This window comes from Populus euphratica, unplaced genomic scaffold (genome assembly GCF_000495115.2).
Source record: "Populus euphratica unplaced genomic scaffold, PopEup_1.0 scaffold35.1, whole genome shotgun sequence".
In the NCBI taxonomy this organism is placed as follows: domain Eukaryota; kingdom Viridiplantae; phylum Streptophyta; class Magnoliopsida; order Malpighiales; family Salicaceae; genus Populus; species Populus euphratica.
Genome location: NW_011499860.1, coordinates 356781 through 368101, shown reverse-complemented (window position 1 = coordinate 368101; position 11321 = coordinate 356781). Strand labels below are relative to the sequence as shown.

At 30.2% G+C, this 11321-nt stretch overlaps 1 protein-coding gene across 2 annotated transcripts; it reads right to left on the bottom strand.

Annotated features, from left to right (window-relative positions):
- Positions 1 to 581: 581 nt before the first annotated feature.
- On the bottom strand, positions 582 to 5044 carry LOC105124457 (uncharacterized). 2 transcript variants are annotated; one of them, XM_011024483.1, is made up of 4 exons: positions 4710 to 5044; positions 2923 to 3910; positions 1084 to 1960; positions 582 to 958 (listed from the first exon to the last, which is right to left on the bottom strand). In XM_011024483.1, exons 2-4 carry the CDS (start codon positions 3889 to 3891, stop codon positions 945 to 947), a joined length of 1860 nt encoding a protein of 619 aa, XP_011022785.1. In that variant the 5' UTR covers positions 3892 to 3910; positions 4710 to 5044; the 3' UTR covers positions 582 to 944. The 2 variants fall into 2 exon arrangements, with proteins under 2 accessions (XP_011022785.1, XP_011022784.1); XM_011024482.1 differs by having other exon boundaries at positions 582 to 991; positions 4710 to 5043.
- Positions 5045 to 11321: the final 6277 nt, after the last annotated feature.

Sequence of the window (11321 nt, the reverse complement as noted above, 5' to 3'; positions counted from 1 at the left end):
TTTGAGATAATTTATGAAATTATTTTTTTATTTTATTGTCATTCAACTTTTTAATTTTTAAGATTTATTTCTTATTATTTTAATAAACTTGAAAAAAATATTAATAAGCTATTTTCCAGTTTATTTTTCATGATATTACCATAGTTATTTTTCAATTTATTTTTCATGATATTACCACATATGAAAATGTTTTTTAATTTATTTTTTATAACACTGTCAAATATAAAAAAATAATTTATGGTTTTGAAATTTACTTTTTAAAAATTTATTTTTTTAAAAAATTACTTTATAGTAAATAAACAAAAATTAAATTCAATGAATATTACCGAATACTGAATTTCCAGTTCATGGGCAAACGAGAAGATTATTCTGTTTGGGCTTCGAAGACCCAGCTTCAGTGCAAATCTCTTCCCGCGTTTCATAATTTAGGTTTGACTTTGTGCTTTTAGACCTCTTTCCAGGCTATCAACTTTGTAAAAACCACAGACCCAGGTTAGACCTGTATTAGGCATGTAACGTTTTGCCAGCATGCTCCAGATGGGAAACTCTAGTTGATCACGCTTGAAAAAGACACCAAAACAACGAATTAAATAGCTAATAATCACTCGAGAACAAAGAATTAATATTAAAGGAGGGTTTATATACACAAGCCTCCTTCAAAACACTAAAAGCTTCACATTCTCTAGACTATAATTGTGCTCTACACTCAAAACCTTTGCGTTCAATTTCTACAGTTGAAATAAAAAAGAATCGGGGAACAAAAATTAAAGAAACAAACAGAACTTAGAGAACAAGTTTGTTTCTAGACACAATGGCCAATCACATATTTCTATTGTACTTGCATCTCATGAGATCATGCAGGATTTGTAGATCGTTTTGATGGCGCCTCTCCATTGCTGCTGGTATTTATGTCAGCATTTGAATGATCACCTGCTGGCCTGAATTCAAGATTCATCTTCTGCAAGATGCAAATTGTACCCATGCTTTAGATCTGTATCAAAACAGGTACTGAATAATGAACACACATGTATTCAAATTCATTATAAACCACACCAGGAATTTACTAGAAATATAACATTGTACCTTTTAATGTTGTTTTATCATATTTATCTTTCCTCTCATCTTCGTTCTTCCATTCACTATCATCATCATCATCGTCACCCATTTCAACCCTCCCATCATTTCCCATGTCACTTTCACTTGCTGTTTCCCATTCTGAACCATCACTTTCTTGGCCATAGATGTCACCAACATCACCCTCACCATGGACACCTCCATGTTTGATGGCTGCCTCTCTAAATAACCAAGCTGCACGCATCTGCTTTTTGACTAGTCGCTCAGCATAGTCAGGGACTTTGTTCTGCCTCAAAGAGAGGTCAGGATCATTTGTCTGAGAGCATTCGTTAATGAACAGAATGGCATCTAACAAGCTCTCTTTAGCTAAGCCAAGCATGTCATAAGCCTGAGCTCTTCTCCAAAGGCTTTTGGCATGACAATTAGGAGGGTTGTGAAGACACACTGCATGTGTAGCATCACTAATTGCTGCCAATGGCTGTTGTAACAGAAGATAACACTGAGCTCGATTACTATACAGAACAACTCTCTCTTTTTTGGATCTCATTGGACACAATGACAAAGCTTCGGAATATTTTGATGCAGCACCAGCTATGTTTCCTGATGAGAAAAGGGAATTTCCTTCAAGCTTGACCACCAGTGCAGCTGCCTGCTTAATATGAAGATCCTCTTTGGGCATGTTCTTTTCCCATTTCAATCTTTGTTTGGAATTCAATAGTTCCTCAATCAGTTCCCTTTCACGGTTGCTGATAGTGTTACGCCCTGTCCCTTGTGATTGCAAACACTCCTGAAGAACATTAACAATGGTGTCCCCAAGCTTTTTGTGATCACCCAGATTTGTAATCTCTGCGAGGTCTACAAGTGCAGGTACCGCCTTATCAATGACCTATTAACAGATCAAGAAGAAATGAGCAAGAAATAGCATACATTGTATTTACAAATATAAAACACATTGCAACGAAAGAGGCGAGTATATAGGACAACAGAGACTTTGTATCACATGTTTGAAATGTATTTCTACACAACAATTTAAGCTGGATGATTGGTAGATTTGCATTAAGAGAAAACACTGAGATTTTCATTAAAAAAATCCATATAAACAAAGAAAATAGTAACTTGCATTAATATTTACAGCACATTGTGATACTTCGCATTTACACAGCAAGTCTGATTACAGAACTCTAAAAATCATAAAAGCTATGTGTACATGTTCGCTAGTCAATAAAATTGATGAAAGAAATTATTTTCTTTTCAGTTTTGTTTTCCTTCGATAAAGAAAATTCATTACAGAAGCAAAGGAACACAATCCAAGAACTGGATAAGCAGTAGGAGAAACCCCAACAAGGGAAAAAAGGTCAAAACTGAAGATTTCAAGAATCAATGAAATCCACAGAAAGAAAAGGACAGGGAGCTGTAGAATATTCAAACAACAACAACCCTCAATCCCAAATAGTTGGGTCGGCTATATTGATTATGTAAAAATAAATATGCGCAAATATGCAGCTAATAGCCCAAAAGAGGAAGACTCCTTCTCTTCAAAAACTTAACCATCCCAATGTATCCATATATTTCAAACAAAGCAGTAAAACATCTTTGTCAGGATGTCCAACAAGATTATAACAATCTTCAAAGACGGTGAAAAAATGCTGTGCAAACAGAACTAACTAAAAAAGCATGTGCAGACCAAGGATGTAATTATTCATCCTTGAGAAATCTTAAATACAAGATGTCAAGTCACCCTAGTCCATGAATGCACTTTCAATGCACAAATAATATTTTAATAGAAAACGAAAAGAACATCTCATGCAGCACCAAAGTCAAAAATAAATTAATTGATATTCAATTTACCTTATGGCATGTACTTGGATCTTGGATCAACCAAAGAAGACAGTCTATAGCCATATACTGCCAGTCATCTGATGACCTAGCTATATTACACAATGCTTCAATAATACCAGGACAGCTAGCAACAGGTCCCCTGCCAAGCTTATGATGACAGATTGTTCTTAATAAACCAATACCAGCAGGTGAGTTTTCATTAACAAGCCCACCCCACATGCCTGGCAGTTTTACCAAGAATTCAGGCTTGCATATGGTAGGAAGAAATTCGGGCTTGAAAGCAAAGCAATTAATGAGTTGAAGTGACCAGCACTGTAACTGACTAGCCCATTCCTCTGCTTTCCTGGACTCCATTTCAACACCACCCATGCCACGGGTAAGCAAATCGCAATGATAACTAACTCTTCTATCAACATATTGGTAAAAATGTGAGTAAACTATTTCGAGTGAACTGATTGCTAGTTGGATGGAGAGTTCAAGGATTTCGCCATGACTTGCCACAGCAGGAAAAGTATTGGTGTATGTGGCCAAGTGCCCCAGTGCTCGTACTGCCACTCTTTGTTCAACCCATGTCAATCTCCCCCTCAAAAGCTCAACCAAGGGAGCAATTACGCCAGCATGGACAGCACTTTCTGCAAACTCTTCCATGTTCATAGTGTAGGATCCAATAATATGAGCTGCATAGTAAGGAATATATATGTTTTGGTCATGAGAAAGCCAGCGGCGATTCTTTAAGCCCTTCCATATAAGAGCAGCCATACATTCAAATATTCCCAATTCAATGAACTCGGGGTCATTTGGATGTGCCATAGCAGTGTTCCAAAGTCCACTGATCGGGAGAACCTGGCCATCATCATCCTGTGAAGGAAGTTCTCTAAAGAATTTCAGTATACTTGCTCTTCGCTTACTTGGATTTCCTTCCTTCATGACACAAAAGAAGCATCCTGGATATGGGCAGTCGGGAGAAACTTTATCCATTTTCAGACAGTTAACAACTCTGAATTCATAAACAGCCAAGTGAATTAGTCATTGACCATGGTGATTCAAACAAATACATTCAGCATGCATGACTTCCAATAATGACTCACAATAGCACATGAAATTTCAAGATAGGACCATATGCGAGGATCTTCACTTCAGTTTTCTTAAGAGAGTTTCATCTAACGTGTATGCACAGGGATTGCTACCCAAAATAAAAATGGCTATTTATAGAACTAACACAAAAATCTCCTGAAGCAAGCAGGATCTTTGCCATCACATCCAAGTTCACTCCAACCCAACATTCAAAATATCAGTTCCGCCACGATAATGAAAATGGCTAGAGGGCAGCTAAATCAACCCCCCCTCTCTCTAAACGAATTTCTATTTGTTATTCAAGTTCTCATTCTGAGCCTTCCTTTGTTAGCTCTTGAGTACTTGAAGCAATCCCTTTAGCTGTTTGAATCAATTACGATGGAATCAGTCATTCTCTATAAAATCACGAGGAAGAAACAAAGAAACCATAATTAAAATTCTCTAAGAATAGAGAAACAAGGAGAGAAAAAATCTTTGAATAAGAAAACACAAACATGACGATCTTTTTCACATAAAGCACAAGCACAACCTAAAAACAATTGGATCTACAAGAACCAAACTTTAACACGCAAAATTCAACTTAGACACCAAAAAAGCAAAACCAAGTTTTTAAATAAGATCCAAACCCAAATAATGTCCCAATCACAGAGACATAGATAGATACCACAAATGAGTCCCCCACCGCACAAAATACACATACACAGTAATAGAAAATGGGATACCTTTGAGGAGGGTTCCTTAAAGAGAGAAGCAAAGAGAAGAACAGCAATCAGCTAACAGTGAAATTGCAAGCCAAAAAGAAGAAAAAAGTGTTTTTCTTGTGTATTGTTTGAAAAAGCAGATAACTAAGACATGCCTTTTGTTTTGTGTTTACTCTTGCCACAGAAAGAGAAATTGCGAGAGAGAAAGAGGGAGAGAGATGGAGGGAGGTGTAGTTTAAGGAAACGGGGACGGTGTTTTTGGAAGTGTTTGATTCTGACAGCGGAGAGAGAAGGATCTTCTTCTTGTAATGAAAACAGCACAGTCTCTCTCACTCTCTCCAGCACTACCAGCGGGAGTACTGTTTTAATGCAATAGCAAATATCAAATAAAATCAAAATCCATTCTTTCCAAATATACATTTCTTTGCTCCCCCACTCGCATGAATCTTCACGTACTCATCTATCTTCTTTTTTTTGTTTTAATCCTTCCATATATTTGAGTCAGCACTAAATCTACTATTTTTTTTCTAAATCCAGCCCAGACTCAAGAGTATAATATCACAATCAAGTAATATTTTTTTAGTTTGTATTTTGAATATAATAAAAATTACATTAATCTTGCAAATGAAAAATTGCTAGTATTTTATGTTATAATACCAGACTAAATAAATCTTGAATTGACATGGGTTTTTATTAAAATTGAGTTCAGCAGAATGTTGATGATATACTTGAAACTATTTTATCAAACAAAGCGAAATAAAAATATTCCGGCAACGTTTAAAAATTGGAAGGGTGGGAAAGTGGGAGAGACGGCGCGTGGCGGTGGGGGCATTGAAATGCAAAGGTGTGGAGGATGGGGGCAGGCATAATTGCTCCACTATAACACCCGTTGCCTTTGTGTTTTCTTGTTTTTGGGTCCCATTCTCTTAGACGCCTGCCTTTCTCCTCTTCTGATTAGTCCTTCCTTCTTTACCGTTTTTGAATAGCGGAAACTTGAAATGCCACAAATGCCCCTCTCCGTCTCCTTTTACTTTATTGTACAAGTCCTTGTTTTTTTGTTCAAAGGGTTTGTTTGTTTATTTATTTTTTATATTATTTTAATATAATTGATATTAATTTTTTTAAATAAAATATATTATTTTAATATATTTATAAATAAAAAATATTTTAAAAATAACATTATAATAATATCAAACAAGCTTTATTACATGTCGATTTTGAGTGGTAATTGATATTATAGATAATAATTGCTTTTTAAAATATATTTTTAAATATATTAAAATAATATATTTTTTATTTTAAAAAATTTATTTTTGATATTAGCATATTAAAACGGTATAAAAATATCAAAAAATTTATTTTGAAACAAAAAAATAATGATATTATCATAAAAACAAATACAATATTCTTTTTATATCCTTTCTTAATTAATGATTTCGTAAGTTTTATAAAAAGAAAAATACTTGTGCTTCCATATCAGCTAATTACTAAAAAATTTTGAGACTTGAAAATTTTTTTTGCGTGAGATTTGAATTATTAATATATGCTAAGCTATAATGATTGAGATTACAAAGTTAGCATGTTAATCTCCATAGACAAATTCGTGTAATGAAAGAAAGAGAGAGACATAGATGGGAGGATTCATAAATAAAAAAATATTATTTTTTTCATTTTTTTTTTAATTTATGTAGGGTGTCCGAATCAGCTTGCGCATACTATGACTAATCCCCATGACCCATTGAATATATCTTGTAAACCTAGTAAGTATGTAAGGCACCACAGGGATGACAAATGTACATGCTAGGACTTGAACCCAAGTATAATAAAAAAAAACAAGTCCCTTCCATCATTAGACCAAGCACCAATAAGATTATTTTCTTCATTCTTGTTATTAGTATTTCCTATTTTATTAGTGGTATTACTATTTTTGGAACAAAGTAAAAGGGCCCGCCTAATTTGCGAGGAAGATATTCCTTTCACCCTTTCCTTATGAGGGTAAAGATTTTCCGACAATATATTAATGACTACTGAGCACTGTGACGTTCAAAGTTTACTACTGTGTACTTTAAGAATGCTGTGAGAATTTAATGATTATTTTTGAAAATGTATTCTTTTATAAATTTTATTCAAATAATATTTTTTTTATTTTTTAAAAATTAATTTTAATATATATATATATAACATAAAAAAATTAACTTTAAATTATTTTTTATTTTTTAATTATTATTTTTAAAATATTTTTTAAAATCAATTTCAACATTAACATATTAGAATCATCTAAAAACATAAGATTTATTGTAAATAAAAATTATTTTTTTAGAATTTTCTTGAAATACCTTTGAAAATACAATTTAAAGCATCTCCTTAAAAAGATTAATCATGTTATTTGTGCTTTACCTGTTACTTATTTATTTGCTAGAAAATAGTATTTTTAGGAAGCAAATTCTAGAAAAGTAAATTATTTTATAATATTTAGTAATGTAATGAAAAATAAATTAAAAAATACTTTATAGTATTTGGTTATGTTACAAAAAATAAATTGAAAAATAACTTATTAATGTTTTATTTTTTAAAATTTATTAAAATAACGAGGAATAAATTTTACAAATTAGAAAAGTTAAATGAAAATAAAATTGAAAAAAATATAATTTCATAAATTATTTCAAATAAAATAAATAATAATCAAAATAATAGAAATCAAATCTAAAAAATAAAAAAAATAAAGTTTTAGAATTAAATTTGATATAATCAGCAAATAATATGATATTTTTAAATTTTTTGCAACTTCTAAAAAATATTTTAAGCCAAAAATAAAAAGAAAATACTTTTCTGAAAATCAAACCAAATTTTTCTTTGACTGAAAAGTATTTTCTATTGATCAAATTTTTTAATAACAAATAAAAATAAAAAAAGTTTAAAAATAATTTCTCAAAAATTACTTTTCTAAAAAACAATCACAGTCTAATCACATTACCAATTCCTTGCCAAAAAATAAAAGATGAAGAAATTAAAATAATAATAATTAGCATTTCATAAATTATTTCAAATAAAATAAGTAACAATCAAAAGAATAATGATCAAATTTGTTAGATAAAAAATTTCAATTGAAAATTAAATATTCAAAACAGTATATATATGTCAATCAAAAGTTTAAAGATCAAATTTGATATAATCAGTAAATAATATAATATTTTAAAATTTTTTGTAACTTCTAAAAAATATTTTATGCCCAAAATAAAAGAAAAATATTTTTCTGGAAACTAAATTAAAAATTTTTTTAATTAAAAAATATTTTCTATTGACCAATTTTTTTGATAATAAATAAAAACATAAAAATTTAAAACATAACTTCTTTAAAAATAACTTTTTTAGAAAACAAATCCAACCTAATACATCACCAATTCCTTGCCAAGAATCCTTATTAGCTCCATCGCATAACTCCTAGTACCAAGGAGGTGATGCTATTCTCGAGGTTTTTTCTCATAAGAGAATGTCATTTCCAACTTGTAATAGCAAAATTAACCACAGTGAAAGTTTTTGTGAGTATTGGCAAACCAATCTAAATTTTTTATGCGTATTTTATTCATCATTCAGTGACAGACTGCGCAAGTGATATTTCCAAAATATACATGAACGTGAAAGGTGAAATGTTTCAATTCAAATATACGATCAACCTATCTATTTATCCCTTTTTTCATGAAATTAAAAAAAAAATGGTATGGGTTTATTGTAACCTTTTTTTAATTTATTACATTAGTTTTTGGGGGAAACGATATTATTTGTTTCACACAAGTATTGTCCTTTTTCACTCCTTTTTGGTCTCTGTTACGGATATCATCATATATCCATAAATTAAGCTGAAGATAGATGCTATGACCTTAGAGATACGTAAATTGGAGGAATAATTGTTCATTGCAAAGAGACATATATATGAATGATCATAGAATCTCTTCACTGATTCTTTGCCAGTCGGGTTTGCTACAAGTTTGGTTTCGGTTCTTTCGTTCAATAAATTCAATTGTTTCATGCAAAAGCTTGGAGATGGTAGCTTTCCCACTGTAAGTATTCTTTGCCATCTCTTCATGAAAGTCTAATTTACTAGAATTTCAAACATTACCAAGAAAATTGATAAATAGCAGTTAAAATGCCAATATAAAATATCATATATGTAATTTCTAACAAAAACATCAATGAAAAATTTCTTTTAGCAATTTTTTACATAAATAGATGGGATATGTTCAATCAATAATTTTTTATAGAATTTCCAACAAAATAGAGAAAATAAAAAAATAATAAAAATTTCATTGAAAATTTAACACGTTCATATTTTCCAATAAAATTAACGATGGATATTCTGTTGAAAAATTTAAATTAATTAGAACTTATTACTTCTCTCTCCCCCCTTTTCTTCTTCTTTATGCTAAAATCATAGTAGCTAACCGCTAATTTTCTCACAAATCCATCCACTATCTTTAGAAATTGAGCTACCCTAATTCACAACATACACACACCTTTAAACACCTGATTAAAAAGGAAAGAGAGACAGAACAATCAAGGAGAGGGGCTACACAATAATGGCAGCAACGAAGAAAATAAAAGGGGGGATTCAAGAAATTTTTGACTGGTTGAGATTTAAAGACTTGAACAATGTCTGGTCAGGGGCTTTAGACCTACTTTAACAATTTCATACAATGCATATAACATTTGAGGTAAAATCATGAATTTTAAGTTAGGATTTATTGAAAAATTTTAGAGGAAATAAAAATTGATTATGAATTGATCAAATTTAGTTAGATTAGGTTGTATTTGGTGTTAAATTTAGTAGAATTGATAAGAAAAAATATAGGATCCTTAGAAATTCAAGTGATAGCCAAAAAGAAAGTTAGGCTCATTATATATAATTACATGTAATCAAGTGAAATTATTGTGAAATAATATATATTTATGTGGGGAAATGACATCTGAAAGAATTGAATTATAATTTGAAATTTCAATAGTTGTTTCTTCTTCTACTTCTTTAAGACTTTGAGTCAAAAGATTATGTAAAACAAGCATTAAACTACATCTTATATGTTATATCTGGATTTTATCTTAGTGTCAAGCATCTCATTCACTATTAAAAGGAAAGGTATAAATATTTTGCTCAAAACCATGAGGGCGCATGCTTTTTTAATTCCAAGTAAAGATAATCAGTTATTATCTTTGGCATTTCAAAACTCAAGAATTGATCATACATGATTAATAGTAAAAAAATAGAACAAAGGAATGACTTCTAAAGGCTCTTTAAATGGATTCTTCAAGATATTATCTTTTTGTCCCTTTTAGCGTTAATGAACATATACCAATAATGAAAAAGAAAATGGACTACACTCATTAGCATTCATCATAGTGAAGAGCCATGCAAGATAATTTCAAGTTAGTTTTTGAGTTGAGTTGATTCTTTGACATGGTATTAAAATCATGATAATCAAGTAATTACAAATTTGAATCTTATTATCTCTATTTATTTAATAAAAATTAAGCACAAGATAGTGTAAGTTTGTGTTAGTTTCAATCTTAAATGACTTTCACTTGAGAGAGTGTATTAAAGAATAATATAAATCATATCTTAGAATCTCAACTAATAGCTTAAACTATTGAGGTAAGATAATTCTTTGACAAATTATACTATACTTTAAAAGACGTGAGAAAAACACTATATATTTACTATAAACATAGAATTATAAACCACACTGTAGACATGGAGTATTTGTATCATGGACGACACTGTAGCACTATGAAGACGTTGCCTTTACTGGTTTTTATTTAAAAAGTGCTATTGGGGGTGTTATCTTTTCTGTTTTTTGTGTCAAAAGTTGTTGGGTGTGGCTTGCAGCCGGACTCAAGGCTATTGGGTACGACTTTCAACAAAACCTATATATTTTTATTTTTTTCCTCTATATATTTTTCTTTCTTTTCTCTTGTCTAATTTGTTTTTTCATAAGGCAAATAAGAAATAAATTAATGAGATATTTTTTATATTATATAAAAATTGGGTGATGATAATATTTTTTCATTTGAGGTTGGGTTTGGTTGAATTTCTTTTCTCTTAATGTTGGATCCAACCTTTAGTAGGACTCAACAGTGATAAGGTTCGACTATCCAGTCATATCCAAGGTTTTTGGATTTGGTTTGGTCGTGATTTGGATTTGGGTTGGCCGTCAAATCCAAAACACTGAATATATTTTTTATATTTTATATTTTTTTATATTTAATTTTTTTGTCATTGACGTGCTATGAAGTATGACTAATATATTAGTGTTGTATTAAAACATATCATAGTTCTCTTTAAATATATATTTTATATATAAAAAAAATTATAGTATTTTAATATGAAAAATATTTTAAAAAGCAAAAACAACCACACTTCTAAATAAAAAATAATTTTATAAAAATAAAGTAATCATGGCCTTAATGATTATAATAATATTATGATTTAAGAGATTTTAACTTAGAGTGAGATAATAGTATAAATATATATTTTATAATTTATTTTAATAATTTTAAATTGACATGATTTTTTGATATTGTATTATAGTTTTATTAAAAAGTTCTCACAATTTAAATATAATTATTTCCATTCAATTTGATAAA

What these genes read in the sequence shown, in the direction of transcription:
- LOC105124457 (XM_011024482.1), bottom strand. Translation starts at nt 3,891, where the DNA reads ATGGATAAAGTTTCTCCCGACTGCCCATATCCAGGATGCTTCTTTTGT. An exon ending in ATCCAAGTACATGCCATAAG is followed by an intron (nt 1,961 to 2,922) that starts GTAAATTGAATA and finishes ATCTGTTAATAG; the next exon opens with GTCATTGATAAGGCGGTACC. An exon ending in TGATAAAACAACATTAAAAG is followed by an intron (nt 992 to 1,083) that starts GTACAATGTTAT and finishes GTTTTGATACAG; the next exon opens with ATCTAAAGCATGGGTACAAT.